Genomic DNA, 23,742 nt, shown 5'->3' on the forward strand with positions numbered 1-23,742 from the left:
GTGACCTCAGTCCCCTGAGAAGTTGTGACTGCAAACATTCGCCGCCATGTCCCAGGGTTCAAATAAGTTGACAAAATTAGTTTTCTAGTGCCCTAAATGTATTACTCCATTGAGAGAATGTCTAGTTTTTTAAATTCGCATTATTAGAGGTAATTTTAACTAGCATTAGTTGAGTAGATTTCAGGAGCACTCCAACCCTTGTCTTTTTCATTGTCAAGGCCTAGGAGGCTCATGATTGGCTTCCTGGAAGAAGCAAGTCTTCAGATGGATTTGAAGCAAGGGAGTGATATGGTCTTTTCCACTGGAAAGCAGCATGGCGTAAGACAGTTGTTTTCAAACTCTTTACTTGAAAGTAATAGGGCTCCTTAAATAGACTCTAGGAGATCATTGAAAAAAATGTTATCATTATCCCTGTCATGCAGTGCAAAGTCAGTTGAGATTCCAAGTTTTGGGGGGTTTTTGTTTTTTGGGTTTTTTTTTTTTTTTTTTTTTGTCTTTTTGGGGCCATACTTATGTCACATGGAAGTTCCCAGGCTAGAGGTTGTATCGGAACTATAAGCCGCTGGCCTACGCTACAGCCACAGCAACATGGGCTCTGAGCCACATCTGTGACTTACACCATAGCTCATGGCAACTCTGGATCCTTAAACTCACTGACTCACTGAGTGAGGTCAGGGATCAAACCCACATCTGGGTTTGTTACCACTGAGCCAGGAAGGGAATTATTTATTTATTTATTTATTTATTTTAAGATTCCTATGATCCTAAGGGGAAATTTTTCTTCAATAAATTCAGAAGAATATTATATAGAAATGTGAGATTTTTGTTAAGACTTAAAGAGAATGAGTACTGCTACAACACAGGAATAACATTCTTTTAAGAAACTAGGTCCTCATTATAATGTAAAACAGTGAAAAAGTCATCACTAAAACTATTATTTCTATGTTATAGCTTTGAATGTGACTAAGTATAATGCTTTTCTGCTCTCTTTCACCTTCAGACTTTCTTTTCGCATTCATTGGAACAAATTCTTAGAAACCCAGTTTAACACGAAGCTTTCTAATTTTATTCAAATTAACCAATTTTATAGCAGAATACGTGAACATAGTTTCAATTATGAAAAGAAACACCTAAGAAAATGATGACTTCTGAGAATGTGACTGATTAGAAATTCAAATACTGTTCCTAGGGCAGCTTTTTATCTATCCAGGCAATTAAACTCCATTATTTGAGTTCCTTACATGTTATATGCTAAAAATTACATGGCAAACCGGCATCAAAAATATGTTTAATCTTCTATCAAATGACAGCTCAATCAGATCTTTTCCATTTTGATAAATGTAAAGAAATGGAAGCTGTCTTATATTAGAGCTATTCGCTTTCTCAATACAAATACCATGGTTTTTAACTTCTCCCTTGTGGGGAGAAGTATCTGTTCCCTTTAGAAAAAAAAGGGGGGGGGCTGGGAAAGAGAACTTGAATTCTTAGGCAGATTATTTAGACAAAGAGTATATATAGTTATACTATGTAACTAACTATAGCTTAGTTTTGTTAGTTTTCATAACTGGGGCAGAAATAGTATCTCTGAAAGTATACCTTGTACCTGTGTAACTTTTCCAATAGTGATTTCTAGTCATGAAAATAGGTCTTTCTTAACTAACAATCTTACTTGTCTGCTCTTCACATTCTTCCAAATTAATATTACAAGTTTCTCTAGGATAAATACTTCTATTTATGAATTAATATAAACTTTGTTTTGTCACTCCTTAATTCTGTAGTAGGAAATGACGTTAGTACAGATAACAGGGAAAGACAAAGGTTATTTCAAGGAATTATAAACAATTACATCTGATTTTAATATAGAATTGTTTTGCATTATACTCATTAAGTAAAATTACTTGCAGTACTCACATTTGTAGCAATAGTTATTAAATAATTACACCAAAGTATCTTATATTGATTTTACTAATTATTCAAAGTATTTGTAATTGAAAGGAAAACGTAAGAAATGTCGGTCTTTAATTTATAATAGTAGCTACAAATTTGCCCCTTCTAAAAAAAAGGGAAATAAAAAGTGGTTCCAGTTTATTTCTATTACCTAAAAATAAAAAATAGTTCATTTTCTAGATGTCAAAATCTTTTCTAAGATACATTTTCCTCCTTTATTAAAGGTATACATATCATTCAATACAATGACTGCAGTATTCTACAGTATGTTAGGCTTATGTTCTAAATTTTATAAATTGGTATAATTGAATTATGTTGCTTGAAAATATAAGGTGCTGGACCGATAGAACCTTAAAAAAGGGAAAGCCGTGCTACATTCTTTTTAAAGGCTTGTTGTTTTTTCCTATTTGCTCTAATGTGTACATTTAAATTCTGTTAAGTTGAGGTTATGCTGTTTTAATTACTGAAAGGCCCTCATCTATTGGATTTTTTTTTTCTTTTAATGTCATGCTTAAAATCATCTTTCTGTTTTAGTTGATTAGTAGAAATGGTTTGTGATGTTGCATGTTAACAAATATCAACTTTATTAGTGTTGTCACTTTGCTTAGTTCAGTATTTTTTTAGTACTGTATATATGGAAACCAATCGCTAAATATTATCAGTCACTTTACAGTGCTTTATAAACTGTACTATACTGGGAGAGGGTCAGTGATTGGTTACTGAAAACCATTGCTTAATTAATAACAATATTTAAAGTAAATTACTAATTTTCATAAACTCATATGAAAATATTAACAGCCCAGTAGTGAACCTGCAGCCTCTGAGAGTAACAATACCTTTCTTTGCATAAAGTAGTTTTTCATATTATTGTCACTTATTTAATTTCCTCTTCACAGATATCTGAGTTAGGGCATCAGGTATCCTTATTTCACTGATGAGGAAATTGAGACCAGGAAAGTTTAACTTATCTTGCACTGAGACAAGTTGCTAAATGAGTTTTAACTGGGCTGTTATTCAAACTTTGAGATAATGTATCTTTCATAATTATACTAATCAGCTTGTAAGAAATGCTTTTAAAATGTTTTATTGTAGTCAAATATACATAACATTTACCATTTTAACTGTTCTTAAGTCTACAGTTCAGTGGTACTGAGTATATTCATATTGTTGTGCATTCATTAAAAATGTTTTTATGGGAGTTCCCAGTGTGGTGCAGCGGAAACGAATCCAACTAGGAACCATGAGTTGCAGGTTCGATCTCTGGCCTCGCTCAGTGGGTTAAGGGTTTGGTGTTGCCATGTGCTGTGGTGCAGGTCACAGACGCGGCTCAAATCCTGTGTGGTTGTGGCTGTAACTGTGGCCAGCAGTTGTGGCTCCGATGAGACCCCTAGCCTGGGAACCTCCATATGATGCGGGTGTGGGCTTAAAAAGCAAAAAAAAAAAAAAAAAAAAAAACAAACTTTTTATGTTTATGACTTGGAGCTCCCATCATGGCGCACTGGAAACAAATCTGACTAGGAACCATAAGGTTGTAGGTTTGATCCCTGGCCTTGCTTAGTGGGTTGAGGATCCAGTGTTGCCATGAGCTGTGGTGTAGGTTGCAGATATGGTTCCAATCCTGAGTTGCTATTGCATAGGCCAGCAGTTGTAGCTCCAGTTGTACCCTGTAGCCTGGGAACCTCCATGTGCTGTGGGTGTGGCTCACAAAAAAAGCAAAGAAAAAAAAAAGTTTTTATGTTTCTGATAAATATATGACCCCCCCGTAATACAAGATGCTTCCATAAGGTGGTATTGCTGTTACATGATTTTCCTTGGAGATTATATACACACTTACTCATTTGAGAATGTGTTCAGAATAGTTTAAGAACTCCTTTTGGAATTGCTTTGATTCTGAATATCACTGATGGATATTTCTCTTCCTTTGATGATGAAGTCTATTTTCATACATCTGATGTTATTCAGAGCTTTACCTGCAGAATATTGTAGGGGTCCAGCTGGGTACTTTTTTTCAGATAATAAATATACTCGGCAAATATTTTTTGATGACCCACTAATGCCTTTCAATCTGATGGACACTAGCCATGGTAAACAAAACAGTATCTATTTCTTTGAGTTGTAGTCTAGTAGGGGAGATATACATCAAATAAATAGTGAATATGATAGGCATCGTGAAGAGAAAAAATCATGCACGGTAATGTGTATATAACAAGAACTGGCATAGCACCTGATTTATACTGGATGTCATGCTCCGCAGAAGTAATATTTGTGCAATGACCAAAGAATAGGTGTTAGACACGTGAGAATTGAAGTTGGATTGAGCCACAAAATGAGTAAAGCCCCTAAGACAGGCAATTTTGAGAAAGTAAAGATGAGTAACCTGTGGAATAATATTTGAAGAATAGAATAAAATGAATTTGAAGAAGTTAGCAAATGCCAGATCATGTAAGGGGAATTTGAGTTTTAATGTATTGCAGAGGCAGAAGGTTCGAGACTGCCATCATCTTTTCTGGTTTATTGCATTTCTCTTCTAGCTAATTTCTCTACTTAAACCCTTAACCCCTGTGGTCCATCTTCAGTGAAGAGCCAGAGTGATCTTTTTAAATGTAAGGCATTTTCTCTTACTCCTTGTCCATGTCACTAAATGCCTTCTCCTTTCACTGAACAAAAGCTGGAGTCCTTCAAAGAAAGTATAAGGCCCTATATGATCTGGCCCCTCCTATCTCATTTCCTACTACTTTCGTCCGTGCTTACTCTGCTCCAACCTCACTCACCCCCTCACATATACAAAGAATGTTCCTACCTTAGGATCTCTGAACCTATAATTTCCTATACCTGGAATGTTTTCTCCAAATATTTATATCCTTGCCCTCTCACTTCCCATAGGTCTCTATTATTAGTCAGATCCTTCCCCACTCATGCCATATACATTGATAACTATCCTCTTCCATTCCATGACCACCTAATAGGCCATATATATATACATACAGGTATATATATGTCTGTATATGTATATACACCTGTATGTGTATGTATAGGTATATATATCTCAACTCATGCTGCATGAGCACAGGGGCTTTTTTTAGTCACACTATGGCTTCATTACCCCAAACAGTGTCTGGCAGATAGAAGGCATTCAAATTAATGAAAAGTGAAGGAAATCACAAGTGTGTGTTGGATTTCTGGCTTGTACATCTTAATGTTAGCATAATGATAACAGTGAGAGGAGAGACACAGAAGTAGATTTGGAATAGGGAAAAGATTATGAGTCAATTTTAGGCATATTCAGTTTGTTCAGCCCATGAAACAGCCACATGGATACATCATAGGCAGGTGGATATTCTACTTGGAATACAGGCCAGAGGCCTAGGGTAGAAGTATAAGTATGGCTGTTTGTAGATGGCATTTAAAATCGGGGAAATGATTACATCTGAAGTGAGAGCACCTATGAAAAAAAAGATCCCAGGACTAAATCTTAAATATAACATTTGAATGAAGGAGACCCTACTGTTGCAACAGGAAAAAAAAAAAAAAGGATTATGGATGCAAGTAGTTTGTAAATTTTGTGATGATTTCCATTATCCTAAAATTGGGACAAGATCATAAGCTAAAAATGAAAGAGTAAGATTGCTCAAGATTATCAAGATCTCATTTGAGGTTGGAAACTATCAAATTAGAGTGGCATAAATTTATTCACTTGAGATTTTCTCTAGCAGTGTTTAGCTACATGGTAGATAAAATAGGTCAGTAGGTTCATACAATAAAATAATTGTGTTCACCTAGGATTGTAGAGAGAAATGGACAAAAGAATTAAGAGCAGCTAAATTTGTTTTCTTGTTTTTATTGGGCTAATTTATTTAACTAATCCAATAAACATCCATTGAGTCTCTACTCTGTGCCAAGCATTGTTCTAGACATTGGTGATACAGAGTTGAAAAATACAGTTCCTCCTCTGGAACTTTGGTATAGTGAATGTGATAGACATATAAATAAATATGATATAATATGTGATATGATAGAAAGCATAATCAATGAAATATTTTGGAAGCAAAGAAAATAGAGCCATGGGGAAATAAGTGAGGCTTTGCCAAGGAGACGACATTTGATTTGGGTCTAGATTTCATTTGATAGAGTACATTTTCATTTGATAGCGTACATTATTGTTCAAATATCAGTGAATTACTAGAGGTGGAACTATAACATAGCTCATGCTTGTTCCCATCTTGCTCCGCCACAGAAATCTTTACATCAGAAAATTTATTTTACCGTAGCAAAAAAACACATTGTTCATAGACTGAAACACATATTGACACCTCCTTTATGCTAGATAGCAGTGCTTTTTCATATGCCTGTCAGCTCTAAAAAGACAATTACCTAAAATATTTTGAGCAGTGGCGGTATCAGTAGAGCAAACATATAGCATCCTAAAGTAATTATATCAAAGATAATGTTCATTTGAATTTGAAGGGTTTACTGGAAAATCATCCTTTGCTTTATAATCAAGTCTTGTATGTAATTAAAACTCTGTCTCTGGTTTTCATTTAGAGATTTTACTTTGAGTATAAACTGAATCATTGACACATGCTAATAGACGTAAACACGTGTATTTATTATGTGTATATGAATAAATACATATATTTTTAATAATTTGGTATGTAATTGAGGTATTTTGTATAATTCTTCAGTAATTGTCCAGGGCTTGTCTAAGCATTATGTATTTGCCTGGAGAAGGCTTTCAGTAACTTTTTAATAGAAATTAAAAACCTAACTTTTTGACCATAATGGTACTAATTGTTTATAAGGAAATTCTTAATAGTAATGTATAGTTTAGGATTCTTCTTATATTCATTGAATACCATACCCAAAGTATCTCTATCATCATGATTATATCACCATCTTCTTGAGACCTCTGTTACCTTACCTGAGACTTGTTCCATTAATTGTCTCTTCTTTGCTCTATGCCTTTAACCTCACTTCTTCACTGTCTTCCTTTCAGCTTATATACATGATCAAGTCTTCTTTTTAAATGGGATGGGAGAGAGATGGAGTGAGGAAGACCTTTGACCTTGAAAAGGATAGTCTGGGCTTTCTCGCTACTTTCTCATGTTCCATTCAGTTGTCCTCATGTTTGCAGCATAGCATCATAGTTTAAAGCTTGGATTTTTCAGCTTGATTGCTTAGATTCAAATTCTAGTTCTGTTACTTGTAAGTTGGTGTGACCTTGGATAAGAAACATTTTTAATTCTTCAGCTGTTAAATGAAGATAAAGCACTTACGAAGTGCTTGGAACATGACAAACACTATGTATCAACTGCTATTATAGCATCACTGTGACCATCATACCTCTCATAGAAATTGTTTTTGGTAAGGTCATTCTTGACTCCCTCTTTGCTAGGCTCTTTATAGCCCCTTTACCTTTGAACGTTGATATCTGCTTGTAAATGACAAGTCCCAAGTCTGTCTCCACCATAATTCTCTCTCCTGAGAGTTTCCCTCCAGTGTATAACTGTTAGTTGGACATTCCTGCCTGAATAATATTACAGATTAGTCTAATTCAACATGCCAGTGACTGATCATATTTCCCAGATACCCAATGCTTTTTATTCCTTAAGTTCACACATAGGTGCAACCACTGAACCAAGTCAGAATGTGAGACTTACCCCAAGTCCTGTTCATTCTACTACCTCTTAAATATCACTTATATCTGTCCTCTCCTGTCAGTACACTGTTTTTAACACTTGAGCAGTATTTTAAATGAGCTATTGAAATACATCTCTAACTCATCTCTTTATTCCATTATTTATCCCCTTCTAACCCATTTAATACACTGTTTCCAGAGTCACTGTTTTTATGCAAATACATTTATGTTACCTCCTTGCTTAAAACTCATTTCCTGTCACCTAAAGGATAAAATCCAAAATGGACTCTACATATTTCTTTAACCAAAACTAAAAATTCATTAAGTTTCAAATCTCTATCTACATTACCTCTTACCTGGTTGCCTTTCACACATACATACACACACACACCCTTTCCTCCTCATCTCCTCTGGACAGATATCTTTTACACAGTGAGAATAATGAAAGTAGAGACTGTCTTTGGTTTTCTTTTATATCCCCAATGTTTGGTGTAATGCCAGATAATAGTAAGTACATTAGAACAGTGTTTCTCACAGTGTGTTTATGGATAAAAGTGCTGGTCAACAATAAAATAGGTATAGAAATTACTATAAGTGATCCAAAAGTTTTATAACAGACAGGGTAATTTCATATCTATTAAATATAATACTTTTTTAAATGGAGCTTTGGTTTTGGTACTTTTTTTATTTCATTTTTCTAGTGGTTCATTTTTATTAAAAAAAAACCTTATAAAATATCAGTCTGTGACAATTGAGAAATTTTTTAAAATGTTAGTCCTTACACACATGGTTTGAGAAACACTGCATTAGAATTTACCTGAAATATTTAGTGCTTGTCCTATACCAGATTAATGACATTCTGGAACCGTCTAAATCCCAAAGAGCACAATAATTTTTAAAAGAGTTATATATAGCATGTGGAGTTCACATGGTGGCTCAGGGAGTTAAGAACCCAACTACTATCCATGAGGATGGGGGTTCGATCTCCATCCACAGTCAGTGGGTTAAGGATCTGGCATTGCCACAAGCTGCAGTGAAGGTCACAGATGTGACTCGGATCTGGTGTTGCTGTGACTGTGGCATAGCTGGCAGCTACAGCCCTGATTCTGTCCCTAGCCTGGGAGCTTCCATATGCCGCAGGTGCAGCCCTTAAAAAACGTTATACCACATGATGTATGTATTTCTTGCAAATAACCAACTTGGGAATGCTGGGACACAGGTTCAATCTCTGGCCCGGCATAGTTGGTTAAGGAACCAGTGTTGCCGTAGCTGTGGCTTGGGTTGCAATTGCGGCTCATATCTGATCTCTGGCGGGGGAACTCCATATGCCACAGAGTGCCCCCCCCCACAAAAAAAAAAAAACCTACAAATTTATGTAAAGTCCAATAAATACTAGAGCTTATGTTCAGCCAGTGTACCTAATAACACTTGAATTCAAGTCTGATAGCGCTTGAATTGGGCTGCCATGTTAATCACAGCTTGGCAGAGCATACCGGTACTGCTATTATGCAGATAGTTTCTTGATTTTCACAGAGAATGATATGAAAAAAAATCACTTGAGAACATTATTTCCATCTTCTGTTCTTCATAAATATCTGTTGAGTGATTAATCAGATAAATTCGAAGTCTTTTTTATTATGAAAACAATCAGAAACCTTCATAGTTCATACTGTCAGATAGTCCTTAAACTTCTGTTTCAGCTCAGTTTAAATATTAACACTGTCAATTACGGACCTCGTGTAATGAAATTATGCAGAGAAGTATATGACTTGTTGGTTCTCTTGAAAAATGTAGCAAGTCAGTTTAAACTTAAAAAAAATTTTTTTTTTCTTTCTGTATGTCTTAGGAGAACTAAAAGATGAACAAATCACAATTCCCTTAATATTTAATCTAAAAATATTTCTTTACGCAATATTATGTGCAAGAGACTGAACACACTAAATTATAAAGGACTGTTGTTTTTTCTTAAAAACTTTGTTTTGCTTGCTTAAAACATTGACATTCATTTCATTGTAAACCAGTCTTGAATTATTAATAGGGTAGGAGATAAGATGTTAAACATTAAAATTGAATTCACAAATTTTTAATTATTTAAAATAAATATAACTTACATTGATGTTTGTTAATGCTGAACCTTTTGGCTTTAGCATGCTTCCCATAAACCGAGTATCTTATCATAGAATCATTCAATGAATAGCCTATTGATTAAAAAAAATTAGACAATTGCTGTTGTAGTCTACTAATTTTAAAAGTCAGTGAAACACAACTGCCTGAAGCTTAGAGCCGTGTTGTTAATGTAATCATTACCCAGAAGCTTTCAAATTTATCTGTATTGCAAGTGAATCTTCTATCCAGTTTCATCTTTTAGCTGTCAGTATTAAAATCAGTGGTCTTTATATAATCATGCTCTTGTTTTTTTTACGCATGACATCTCTAGTTCCAGAACTTGCTGCAAATAACAGGGAAGTCTTTTTGACAAAATTGTCGTTCCTTAGTCCTAGAGGTGATAGGAGATAAAGGCATTGAGATTTCTTTGCTAGCCAACAAAGTTTTCCATTAGTTCTCATACTTCCCAGAGCTTTCATAGTAATTCATAGTTAAATTCAAGTAATATGTGAAAAGATTCCATAGAATCTGAAGGAAAGGGTGACAGAGGGACTCTAAATGAAGTTTAATTTTATTCATGTCCTAAGCATAGTGACCAGATTAATGATAAATGTTAGAATGTTAGAACATCCTTGTCCAGTTCAAAAATGCTGCCTTTAGAACTACTTTATGAAAAATTATAGTTTAAGCAGAGTTATGCCAGTTCTCTCTTCACTGACTAGTTGGGGGAGGAAAAAGAAATACTTAAAAAAATGTTCTAAAACGAAATAAATTTATATCCACTTATATTTTGCTTAGATAAATTTGTTCTTTAAAGAAAGCGTGAAGAGAGAACGGAAATATAAAGCAAAATACAGTGTATTTGTTTTCCCAAAGTATATGGAGAAGCTTCAGAATTGATCTCTCAAATATTTCCTAGGGGGAAAAAAGCATACACACCACACACAAAAGAAATTAAGTGTTTTAAAAATATTTCATTTTTCAAATCTTATTGGGGAAGAGACAGGCTTATCTTTGTAGCTCTTCATTGTAAAAGTCTACATCATAGTTTTCTGTCTTATCCACTATTTCATTACAGAACTAGAACCAGTATCCCAGTTTTAATAGAATGCTTTGGAATTATGCATTACCCTTTCAGAATGTTTAAACTGTCATCATGACTAATTGAAAAATGATAGCATGACAAATCTGAAAATTGTTTACCCGTCTAATCTTAAAATCCAAAGAAAGATATTTTGCAGTATTCTAAGGTTACTTTAACCATGGATTACTTTTATTTTTCAAATCACAAGAAAATAAAATGGTTTCCTCATTTTAGATTGGGTTTTTATTTTTAGTATTGGTCAGTTTGAAAGTGTAGCTGCTTTAAGAGTTTTGAGTGGCGTTACATTTTGATCAGTTACAGAATGAGTTACACAACTCAAAGGCTTTAGGTAATCAAAAATTAAGTTTGTTTTCTTTCCTGTTCTAGTTACCGGTTTACTAAAATAGTGAGCATACATGATCACTTGAAAATTGGGCTTCTGGAGCACCTGAACAGAAAGGGAGTGGTTCATATTCAGCATTACAAAAGACAACTTTCTCTTTTTGAAGGGGATTACTTTGACTATTTTCCAGGTACTGGGGAAATTCCAGATTCATTACAAGTTATTGGGATGGCTATTAATTATTCATTTCCTAAAATATGTTGATTATAGACTTGAGATTTGGTTATATAGTAGAACTTTATTCACTTCATCAATTTTAAAAAGCTATGTAGAAGTTTATAGTGAAATACAAAATTCATACTCTTAGATGAGTCACTTTTTCAGAGAGCTCTAGAAACATCAGTTCTACTGATTAGAACATATTTAATGGAAGAACTTTTTGAAAGTAACCTCAGAGTAATAGGATTTTTGCATGTGTATATAAGGAAAAGCTATGTACAAAGCCTTATAGTCTTTCCATGAAATTTAAATAATGAGAGAAAATCATACACACATAATAATCCAATTTTAGGATGTTGGATTAGGATGAAATCTAAACCAGAGAAATTTTTTTGTAGATGATACTTTATAAATAAATCATTGAATGGTATGTGCATTCTTTTTAAAAATAGTCTTCATGGTGGCAGTGGTTAAAGATCTATGTACATTGAACCACATAGAATGTCCACTGGATGAGATATTTGATTATTTAGAAGAATTCTCTTACGAATTGTTGTGTCTAGTTCTAGGTTTATTTGGGGGAAAGAGTCTTCATAAAAATATATTACCAAATATTTTTCTTTCACCTATCTTTTACTTATATGGATTTATCTTGATAGTTATTTTCTGGAGTATTCACAATAGCTAATTTTCCTTAATTAGGAAAGCCTCTTTGGGCATCTATTCGGACTTTTAGTTTTGAACTTGTAGAACTTTTAGATAGGTTATAGTTATGTAACAAGATACAATTCAAATCTTAGTCAAGTTTTTCCCACTGCTCTCAGTCTATGACTACTTCCAGTCTTTCTACCACATATGTTTTTATTCATTCATCACATCTTTATTCAGATATATGCCAGGCATTGTGCTAGATGCTTAGTTAGAAAAGTGAATAATACATGGAATCTGCTTTCAAGGACTATACAAGTGAGTATAAGGTATAGAATTAGCCCAGAGGAAGGAATATTAGTTCTTCATTAGATGCCGAGATATTGAGATGAGTGTTAAAGAATAAATAGGAATTTCTGGGAGTTCCCATTGTGGCTCAGTAGGTTACGAATCCGACCAGTATCTATGACTATGTGGGTTCGATCTGTGGCCTTGCTCAGTGGGTTATGGTCCTAAAAAGGAAAAAAAAAGTAGAAATTTCTTATAGAGTAGAACATTTTAATAAGGGGAGGCAGACATGCTAAGGCTCAGTCTTAATACATTAAAGTAAGGAGTATATCTTAAGACTCCTACTTCACATTCACAGTCAAGAGTACTCTTATTATTTGCGATTTTTGTTGTAAATGTGTATGTGAGCAGAAGTAGAAAACCAAGTCACTGTGAGGAATAGGTAGATATACTCACAGTATGATTGGCATACACATACACTCTTCTCATTATTCCTCATGGGTCACTATCTTTTTATGCTAGCTTTTATCCTGAACCTTCCAATTAGCCAACTAGATGCTTTATCACAAAGACTAAATTCATGAATGCCTAAGGTCTAGAATATACTAAATATGAAATATTGTTTTTAATGCTTAGATCTTCAAATGCTTCAGTTTTGCATACTATTAACTTGCCTAGGGAACATAAAAAAAATTTTTATTTTTTTCATTTTAGGGCCTCACGTGCAGCATATGGAAGTTCCCAGGCTAGGGGTTGAATCAGAGCTGCAGCTGCCATAGCAACACCAAATCCGAGCCACATCTGCGAACTATACCACAGCTTATAGCAACACCAGATCCTAAACACACTGAGAGAGACCAGGGATCCAATCGAACCCTCATCCTCATAGATGTTAGGTTCATAACTCTCTAAGCCACAACGGGAACTCGCAAAAGTTTTAAATAAATATTTAGCCTAGTTAACAAGTGCATTTGCCTACTTATTAATGTAGCTTTTTTACTGTTTCTTTTTTGCGCTAAGAATTGAAACAATATTTTTCTTCAGTCTAATTATTGCTTTATTTTTTAACATGATATTTACAAAATTCTACCCAGTCATTAAGACTGATTCTGGACACAATTATGATAACAAAATGTTGTCTGAGATATGTGTTTTATGATCAGTCACATTACTTCATATTTGGACCTCATTTTTTGGTGATGAATTGTAAGAGCTAGTTCTTAAAATATGGAAGTGTTGGCCTTTGTCAGTGTCAGGCAGTTGAAATCAAATTAACAAAGATGAAGCTCAAAATAGCACACGATTAGTAGAATGTCACAGAACTCCTAAGTAGCCATAAAAATAACATACTGACATTGTGTATATAACCTTTTTGTTTCATGATACATTTACATATATTCTCAGTGGGTTTTTTTTCTCAGTTTTTGCTAAGAAAAACCATGTATGTTAAGGATGAGTTTTTGTTTTTGTTTTTTAATTTTGCAATTCAAGAAACATTGAGAATAAGAGGTATAGGAGTTCTCTTCGTGGCTCAACAGTTAAGAAAGCCGGCTAGTATACATGAGGACATGGGTTCGATTCCTGGCCTTGCTCAGTGGGTTAAGGATCCGGCATTGCCATGAGCTGTGGTGTAGATCACAGATGCCACTCAAATCCTGCGTTCCTGCTGCTGTGGTATAGGCTGGCAGCTGCATCTCCAATTGGACCCCGAGCCTGGGAACTTCCATATGCCACTGGAGAGGCCCTAAAAAGAACAAAAAAAAAAAAGAGAGAGAGAGAGAGAGAGAGAGAGAGAGATGGCCACATAGACACAAGCCATGTATGATTTCTAGTTCATGTTATATCCCTGAGCAAAGTATCTTACTAGTTAAAAAGGATATTTCCTTATGTCTCCATATACAGGACTTTTAACATATATATTTGCCTTAAGAAAGGAAGTGTTTTGAAACAGTCCCAATCAGATAGGAAAGTGACTTTTTTATAGCAGAAGAATCTTTGAGAGAGATGCTTCAGAACTCTAGTTATAGTTTTTAATGTTGAACTAATGAAAATCATCTTGTTTTCTTTAGAACATTATATTTAATGGCGTCAAGTCCAAGTATCCAATTTTCTTGTAATTGTCAAAGATACTCATGTTTCTGAGTTAGGCTTACTTTAAAAGATTGAATGATGAGTTGCATAAATTACAAGTCAGAGTTTCTCTTGTGGTACAGAGTGTTAAGGATACAGCGTTGCCACTGCTGTGGTATACGTTTGATCCCTGGCCTGGCAACTTCCACGTGCTGTGGGTGCAGCCAAAAAAAAATTACAAATCAAACTGCATTATGACCAGCTTTAATAAACAGGCTTATTTCCTCTGCCAGAATGATTGCATTGAAACTGGTATCACCTGGGGCATGGAACTATTTTAGTTGCTTGACCTCTATTTCAATTGTGCCTTGAAATTTATACCTAAAGAGAACTTTTAATATTTAACTGGTCTTTATATTATTTCAAGAATATTGTAACTCCTATAGTAACAGTATTTTCAAGGTAAGGGAGGAAGTATGGTATTTTCAAAATGAGGAGGAAAAATCCGATATCAGATTAGTTTTTAAACTATTATGATCTATGTATTAGGACAATTAAACTGGCTGTTGAATTTCTGTATTTATATGTTTGTACAAATTTCTTGCAAAATAAAGATTGTGAGTTCCTTAAAACATTATGTTCAAACAAATAGGATTCTTTGGGGGCCCATTGAGGACTTAATGGTTTAGATTTAAATATAAAACATATATATCAAAATATATTGGTTATGATATCTTGAAAAGTAATATAAGCAGTTACTTATTAAAATTATAAGTGTTTTGTTGTTTAATTTGTTATCAGTGAATTAAACCGTTTCAAACTGGCATGAGTCACTATGAAAATAAGCACTGGTCTCTGTGTCATTGACTTTTTAAAAATCCACGTAGAGGTCCTCTACAAAGCAGATGATAGATTGATAAAAATCAAATAACAGAGGGCAGGGGAGTTTTTAATAGGTCTCTCCTTTTGGATTAGTGTTCAGGTAGAAGTGTTGGAAGAAACTTTTGAAATTATTCATTACAAACAAAAATATTTTTGCCTAATATTGTGATATTTCATCGAACAAAATTGGAGTACACTGTGCCAAACAATAAAAGAGTAAAAATAAATAAATACATTTGTAGATACAGGCAAAAACATTTCTGTTAAGCATATATTTATTGTATACATGCTAAGTGCTACGGGACATTGTGCTTAGTGCTAGAGATATGAATATAAAGGATATGATTCCTGCTTTCATGGAAGTCTCAGTCTGTTTGGCAACGCAGACAACCTAAAAATTAAAATTATAATATGTTATGAAATAAATGCTGTAATAAAAGTAAGCACTGGAGTTCCCTTTGTGGCTCAGCTGTTAGCAAACCTGACTAGGATCCATGAAGATGTGGGTTCAATTCCCTAGCCTTGCTCAGTGGGTTAAGGATCCGGCATTACCATGAGCTGTGGTGTAGGTCACAGACGCGGGTTGGATCCCATGTGGCTGTGACGTAGGCCAGCAGCTGTAGCTCCTATTCGACCCCTAACCTGGGAACTTCCATATGCCGCGTGCGGGTGCAGGCCTAAAAAGCAAAAAAAAAAAAAAAAAAAAAAAAAAAAAAAAAAAAAAAAAAAAAAAAAAAAAAAAAGTAAGCATGTACAGAGGGGGAACCACTGTTAGGGAACCTGGGAAATCTTCCCAAACAGGATACCGGAATGGTTTAGTAGAAGTTAGTAGAGCAAAGAAGGTATATTTCACATAGATAAGGTGAACTTAAAGTGAGAGACTGTGTGGAGGTCAAGGAACCACAAGTAATCAAATAGGCTGGAATAGAGTTTAAATGTTTGTTCTTTTCAAGTATTGACAAGGGATGGGGCTAAATAAGTGGTCAAAAGGCAGACCCTTATAAAGATTTGAGATTTTAATATGAAATTTCTTTTAAAGGATTTATAGCAAGGAAGTGACATGATTAAGTCACAAACTTTAGTGACAAACTTAGATCACTCTGAATACTGTGCAACTCTAAAAAATTTTCAGTTACATTTGGAAGCTCTATGCAAAATAGGGGTAAATGTGAATAATTAGAAACAAAGTTCAAGGGAGTTCCCTGGTGGGTTAAGGATCAGCATTGTCACTGCTGTGGCTCGGGTTTGATCCCTGGCCTGGGAACTTCCACATGCTATGAGTGTGGCCAAAAAACTCAGAGTTCAAGAATTATTCATGTTTGCACAACTTGATTCTTTGAAGTGTTTGGTAAAGCACTAGGTTCTTTATATAATTGTGTTATACACAGTAGTAGACTATTCTATTATTAATACAACCCTGAGCTGATCAAATATTGGGATTTGAAAACTAATTGATAATTGTTGTAATGCTGTCTGACCTCCACTTTGCCTCATTGACAGTTTGCTATAGATTTCATTTATACGGTGATACTACTGAATGTTGACATTTGTGCCCTGTGTAGCCATGGTATCTTATAGATTGCCTAGCCCTGCCTCCAGTGCGGGGTTTATAATTAAAAGGACATACATTACAAAAAAAGAAAGAAAATGAAACTCAAAAGGCCTGTAAGATTATAAGGTTGAGATATAAAATGAATTAAGAGGAAAGGTAGAAAAAAAAAAATATTTTCCCATTTACCTCCTACATGCACTGTAGCCTACCTCTATCTTCCTTTGTTCACATAAAAATTTTTACTGTAGCCTACCTCTATCTTCCTTTGTTCACATAAAAATTTTTACTCTTGAGTATTACTTGTAAATAACTGTACAGCCTGAATAGTTCACCTCAGACACTTTTTAACTATTCATATTATTTCCATAGCTTAAGAATAATAAGTTACAAGTTCCATGATATTATAAAAAATTCTCCCTTTTACCCTGAGGTGAGGGCCAGACTAACAATTTGAACAGTATTATTTTTGATTGAAAGTTCCAGAATAGGTATTGTGTACACATAAACTGATTTAAAATTGAAACCACAAAATGTAACACTGTAATTTATTTTTTAACTGAATATGCTTAATTTTGGAGTTTTAACCAAACATACGCATATATAGTCATAGCTTATAGCATCGACGTTATCAGCATCAATGCAGCAGGCTGAATCTTTCATAGTTAGAAAAATTTTTTAACTTAATCCATATGAGTGGTCAGTAAGCTTTGAAAAACTTTTATTTACATTAATATAAATCCAAAATCTTGTAAGAATGGGTTTCTACTACTCTAAATGCAAGCAACCAGCTTCAGTTAAAGCACTTTGCCACTTGTCTCCAACACAGATATCTTCCTGCAGCCAACGAAAAGGTTACCTATATGACCATATGTCTGCATCAATCATTACATATTCTCCTTAATGGCTGTAGACGTCTAATTGATAAAGTAATGTTGGGTTCAAAATGAAGTCACATTATATGGTATTATCCACTTAAAATTATTTCATCTTGAGATAAAATATTATGGAAAAACTGTACTTCTGTAATCTTTTATTTTAAATCCTAAATTATTTAATTCAAAATAGAACAGAGTTGGAGAATTAACTTCTTTATAGTTTCAGTCTTGCTAGAAAGGAAAATTAGATTGTTGTGATATTCAAGAAGAACTGGAAGAAGTAAAAATATAGCCAGAGTGTGTATAACAAAAGTTTGTTTTCTTAGGCTCAGCTAATCTGTACTGTCCCATCTAAAAATGGTTGACCCAAAAGGAAGGTTTAGAAGGCTGCTCTTTCATGATAAGGAATTGACAATGGAAGCAGTAAATACCTCCTTGAATTTCAATTCTCCCACGTACTCCATGTCAGTTGTTACCTACTTAGGCTAATTTGCAGATGGACGGGATGATTAGGCAAATCCATAATTTCTACCAGCCAAGTGAAAGAAGGAAAGAAAATTCTGAGCTTCTCACCCCATTAACAGGTAGTTTGCTGTGGTTAAAATTAAATACAGATCCTACAGCAGTGAATAATTAGTATTTTCATTTACTATAAGTCATTTTAAAATTTGGGAAATAAATAGTTGAGTACATCATTTGAATGTTTATTGGATCAGTTACTTATTAGTGCAAGAGACCATCATGTAAATTCGTCTCCATGTATTATGGCAAATCACTTTGTTAGTTTTTTCATTTAAACATGTTTAACATGTGTGGTTTCTTTTACTTGAAAATATATTTATTCTTTGCAGTGTTTGAGCAATACACCACCACTTACCGAATATTTCCTGAATGATAAGTATCAAGAAGAGCTGAATTTTGACAATCCCTTAGGAATGAGAGGTGAAATAGCTAAATCTTACGCCGAATTGATCAAGCAAATGTGGTCTGGAAAATTTAGCTACGTTACACCAAGGGCCTTTAAGGTAAGTATCATAAACACATTTTCAACAAGGCCTGTCTCACCCTCAAGAGGACAAAATATTTGGGAAAGGGGAAAAAAAATCATAGCTGTTACAGTGGTTTATGACCCCCTAAAGGGACATGACACATAAATAGATACACGGCGTATCTGGTATTAGATTTTCAGAGTGGGGCTTGAAATAGATGATTAAATGTCCAGGAAGAGTTGTGGGGGATAGTAAATGAAATTGTGGAAAAAGGTTGAGAAACACTGGTATGGTTCAGAATGACTATAGAGAGACAGCAGTGAACATTTACAGGTTATTTTATTTTATACAAATGCAGAGACTGAATTTCAGCATGTCATTAAACTCTAAGAACTAAATTTATTTTGAGAGTCATTGTAAGTTTGAAAATTATTGAAATGAAACTACTCTTCATTTAAGCACAAATATTAAATGTATTTTCAATATAATTCTTAAACCTTTAAGATTATTCTTGTGAAGTGGTTATTTCTTAGAATCAATAAAATTTCAAGTAATTATTTTGTCATTCAGATAAAATTGAACTGAAATATAGTTTTATATTGTTAAAAAAACTTTTAATTATATAGATAAGATTTATGAAAAATTTTAAACTTTTGAGGAGAATAAGTGGTTTTCAGCCATTTTTTAATACAACTTAAATGATGTTCATATAGGGCATCTACTAGGCAGCATTTTATTAACATTATACTAGTTCTTCAAAAAACAAAAACAAATCAAAAAACTCCTGTGCTTATCTTCCTTAACTTTCTAAGCCTTGGACAGACTAGTTTAGACAAATCATTTCTTAACCATTACCCATGATTCCAGTTAGTTTCAGTTTGCAAGATGTTCTGTTTTAAAATTAGGTGTAAATAGGTTCTTTTTTTTTTTTTTTTTTTTTTTTTTTCCCCTCCTTTCTTTTTAGGGCCATATTTGCAGCATATGGAAGTTCCCAGGCTAGGGGTTGAATCAGCTGCAGATGCCGGCCTACACCACAGCCACAGCAATGCCAGATCCTGGCTACGTCTACAACCTACATTGGCAGCCCTGGACTGGATCCTTAACCCACTGAGTGAAGCCAGGAATCAAACCTGCATCCTCACAGACACTAGTTGGGTTCTTAACTGGAGCCGCAATGAGAACTCCAAGTAGGTTCTTGTTATTTGACGTTGTTCTTTCACATCAAGAAAGTGAAAAAGAATGTATGTATATGACTGGGTCACTTTGCTTGCTGTACAGCAGAAATTGGCACAACATTATAAATCAACTATAATTTAAAAATACCAAAAAAACAGTGCTGTAAAGACTAGGAAAATATATGTGAACATTGATATTCCTTTTATCTCTATGAGATTATCTTCTCTTTACACACAGAAACTAAATGAGAGCATTGTCTTTTTTTTCCAGTGACTCAAAAAAATTACGGAATTTTAATAGTGTTTAGTGTTTCCCAATCCTTAGTACAAAACTGTACTGTGTTTTCTCCTTGTTTTCTCCTCAGGTCAACTGTTCTTTTCTATTTATCATTTTTAAAATGCTTTTAGGTATGCAGTTATTTACATGTATTTATCCATATGTAATCATCATATCTGTAAATGACTGCAGAAATGCCACAAGTTGATTTTGAGAGTTATAAGTAAAATTTTAGCAAGTAGCTGAATTCACAAACATGGAATCTATAAATGAAAGTCAAGTATATATTTTTGTAATCAGTCTTGTCCCTGGAACTGATTTTATGGTTTTGTTTTTCTTACAGACTCAGGTAGGACGTTTTGCACCTCAGTTCTCTGGATACCAGCAGCAGGACTGTCAAGAACTATTAGCTTTCCTATTAGATGGACTGCATGAGGATTTGAATAGAATTAGGAAAAAACCATATATACAATTAAAAGATGCTGATGGAAGGCCAGATAAGGTAAATTTAACCATATTATTGTCACCATTGATATAATAATGTGATACCTCTGTGTAATATGTGTCTGTTTTCTTTATAGGTAGTTGCTGAAGAAGCCTGGGAAAACCATTTAAAAAGAAATGATTCTATCATTGTAGATATATTTCATGGCCTTTTTAAATCAACTTTAGTTTGTCCTGAATGTGCTAAGATTTCAGTAACATTTGATCCTTTTTGTTACCTGACACTTCCATTGCCCATGAAAAAAGAACGTACCTTGGAAGTTTATTTAGTTAGAATGGATCCACTTACCAAACCTATGCAGGTAAGAAATGATTCTTTTCTTTTCTTTTTTTTGCCTTTTCTAGGGCCGCTTCCCATGGCATATGGAGGTTCCCAGGCTAGGGGTCGAACTGGAGCTGTAGCCACCAGCCTACGCCAGAGCCATAGCAATGCAGGATCTGAGCTGCATCTGCCACCTACACCACAGCTCACAGCAACGCCAGATCCTTAACCCACTGAGCAAGGCCAGGGATCGAACCCACAACCTCATGGTTCCTAGTCAGATTCGTTTACCACTGCGCCACGACGGGAACTCCAAGAAATGATTATTTTCTTGGCATTTGTTATTTTTATGAAAAATTTGTGATGAGTCCTTATGCCTCAAACACAATTAGATAAAACTAAGCTTTTTTGCATGAGATTTTTATAAGATAAATACTTTGGAAATCAGTACAACTTTTCAGGATCTTGAAAGGGTGAGCAGTGTGCAGAGTATCATTATTTGTCATGTAGAAAAAAATTTCTCAAAGGCTTTTTCTTATCAAAGAAAAATGAGAGTGGTTTGACTTAACAATGTTGGTATGAATATTAGCTTACAAAGATTAATAATGTAGTGTTATTTTCCCTATTTCCCAACTTGAACTTTCTTTAATGTTAATTGTAATTTTTTTCCTAGTGGCTATGGAAGTGAAAATAGGACTGTACATTTTGATTCATGATATGATAAAATAATGGTAATATTTAAATACCTGTAATTTTTAGGCATCTAAAGAATGTGAAAGAGAAACATAAATTTAGTTATACTAAAAATACTTGCTTCAGGAATTCCCCTTGTGGCTCAGCAGGTTAAGGACCCAACACTGTCTCTTTGAGGATGCAGATTCAATCCCTGGCCTCCCTCAGTAGGTTAAGGATCCAGCATTGCTGCAAGCTGCAGTTTAGGTCACAGCTGTGACTCTGATCCAGTGTTGCTGTGTCTGTAGTGTAGGCCCAGCTGCAACTCCAATTCAGTCCCTAGCCTGGGAACTTCCATAATGCAGTAGCTGTGGCTATTTAAAGAAGGTGGGGGGACTTGTTTCACCAACGTTCTTACCTTTTAACTGTTGAGAGTATCAGTTGTCTGCCTGATTCCATTGCTTAGGGTCATAATTGGATTATTTTACATTTTAGGGAGCAAAACACTATTCTCTCCCTTTATTAATCAATCAGTCCTTTTTGACACTTGACCCCCCCTAGTAAAAGTATTTCTTATCTCCTTCTTTTCCCCTAAATTCTATTATAACACTTACCAGGTTTTATTATGACCTTTGGTTTACTTTAACTTTTCTCCCCTAGACCATGAATTCTTTGAAGATTTCAAAGAATTTGAAAACTTTGTAAATCTTTGTCCAACCCTCAGGACTTAGAGGTGTTTAGAAATTTTGTTCATTCAATATGTATTAGGCACCTACTGAGTATAAAGCTCTGGTAAACAAAGTAGACATGGCTCCTGCTTTAGAAGATTGTTTACTAAAGGTCCTAGTTGAAGGTTCTAAATAGAAGCGCAGTTTGTTAGAGTGTGTTAGTTGCTTCATTCTGCACAGACTGGTGTAACAAAATGCCATAGACTGAGTGACTTAAACAACAGAAATCTGTTTTCTTCCTGTTCTAGAGGCTGGAAATCTAAGATCAGAATGCCAGTGTGGCGGTTTCTAGTACAGACTCTCTTCCTTCATTTACAGATGGCCTCCTCCTTACTGTGTCCTCAGACAGCAGAGAGGGGGAGAGAGAGTGTTGAGCACAAGCTCTCTGTTGTCTCTTCTTAGAAGGGTCCTGATCCCATCATGAGGGCCCCATTTGGTTTTTAATTTATTTTTCCAGCAATGTGAATTTCATGATCTCATTAAACTCTCTCTCAAAGGCCCCGTCTCCAGATATCATCACATTGATTAAGACTTCACATAAAGGAGTTCCCGTCGTGGCGCAGTGGTTAACGAATCCGACTAGGAACCATGAGGTTGCCGGTTCGGTCCCTGCCCTTGCTCAGTGGGTTAACGATCCGGCGTTGCCGTGAGCTGTGGTGTAGGTCGCAGACGCGGCTCGGATCCCGCGTTGCTGTGGCTCTGGCGTAGGCCGGTGGCTACAGCTCCGATTCAACCCCTAGCCTGGGAACCTCCATATGCCGCGGGAGCGGCCCAAGAAATAGCAACAACAACAACAACAAGGCAAAAAAAAAAGACTTCACATAAGAATTTTGAGAAGACAATTCAGTCCATAGCATTATTCATAAAATCTACATGAAAGGTATATGCTTTGGACAAAATTATGATCTTACCATTCATTTAATGGAAATATTTGAGTTTACCATCAAGTGTTTGAGTTTACCCAGAATATGAGGAATTAATAAAAAATATAGTCCTTTCATTCAAAGTAATAAGTGTAGTAGAGACTGGTCATGTACCCAGTTATGCAGATTTCACCCACTGCTTTTGCTGTCTGTTTAATATGTCTCCTTCATGAACTCATTAAATCTGCTACCCTCCTGTCAGTATTTGATCCCGTAGTGCTGAAGATATTATAGAGAGCAAGAGAGACCTGGCACTTGCCTTTATCTATGAGCAGGATTAATAAACACCTGCTTTTATTTTTGGCCAAGGGAATATATGAACATACTTCTAAAATTACATCCTTTACTCACTTATTCACTTATTTATAAGTATAGGATTGTTAACATTCTTTTTAAAGGAGAGAAAGTATAGCAGTATTAAACTACACCCTTACCTCTCTAGTTTGTAACTTTACAAATATATGCCAATAAGTATAAGGAAATAAGAGGAGTATTTAGAAAATGAGTAAAAAATCTAAAAATTAATGTACTGTCTCTCTACACTCATTTGCCAAAAATAGTGC

The 23,742-nt window shown here is 34.7% G+C and overlaps 1 protein-coding gene across 8 annotated transcripts in view; it reads left to right on the forward strand.

Moving 5' to 3' along the window:
* Positions 1 to 23,742, forward strand: part of USP15 (ubiquitin specific peptidase 15) — a 118,170-nt gene that overhangs the window by 76,892 nt on the left and 17,536 nt on the right. For 5 of the 8 annotated variants that reach the window (XM_003126341.6, XM_003481646.4, XM_021091919.1 and 2 more), the window contains 3 exons: positions 18,501 to 18,674; positions 20,434 to 20,592; positions 20,672 to 20,896. In XM_003126341.6, coding sequence (XP_003126389.3) covers positions 18,501 to 18,674; positions 20,434 to 20,592; positions 20,672 to 20,896 — 558 coding nt within the window. Of the gene's footprint in view, positions 1 to 218; positions 8,967 to 11,159; positions 11,306 to 18,500; positions 18,675 to 20,433; positions 20,593 to 20,671; positions 20,897 to 23,742 lie in introns of those variants that run through there. The other 3 variants (XR_002343998.1, XM_021091920.1, XM_021091921.1) reach the window with 3 other exon arrangements.

The sequence above is a fragment of the Sus scrofa genome, chromosome 5 (assembly GCF_000003025.6).
Source record: "Sus scrofa isolate TJ Tabasco breed Duroc chromosome 5, Sscrofa11.1, whole genome shotgun sequence".
NCBI classification, from domain to species: Eukaryota; Metazoa; Chordata; class Mammalia; order Artiodactyla; family Suidae; genus Sus; species Sus scrofa.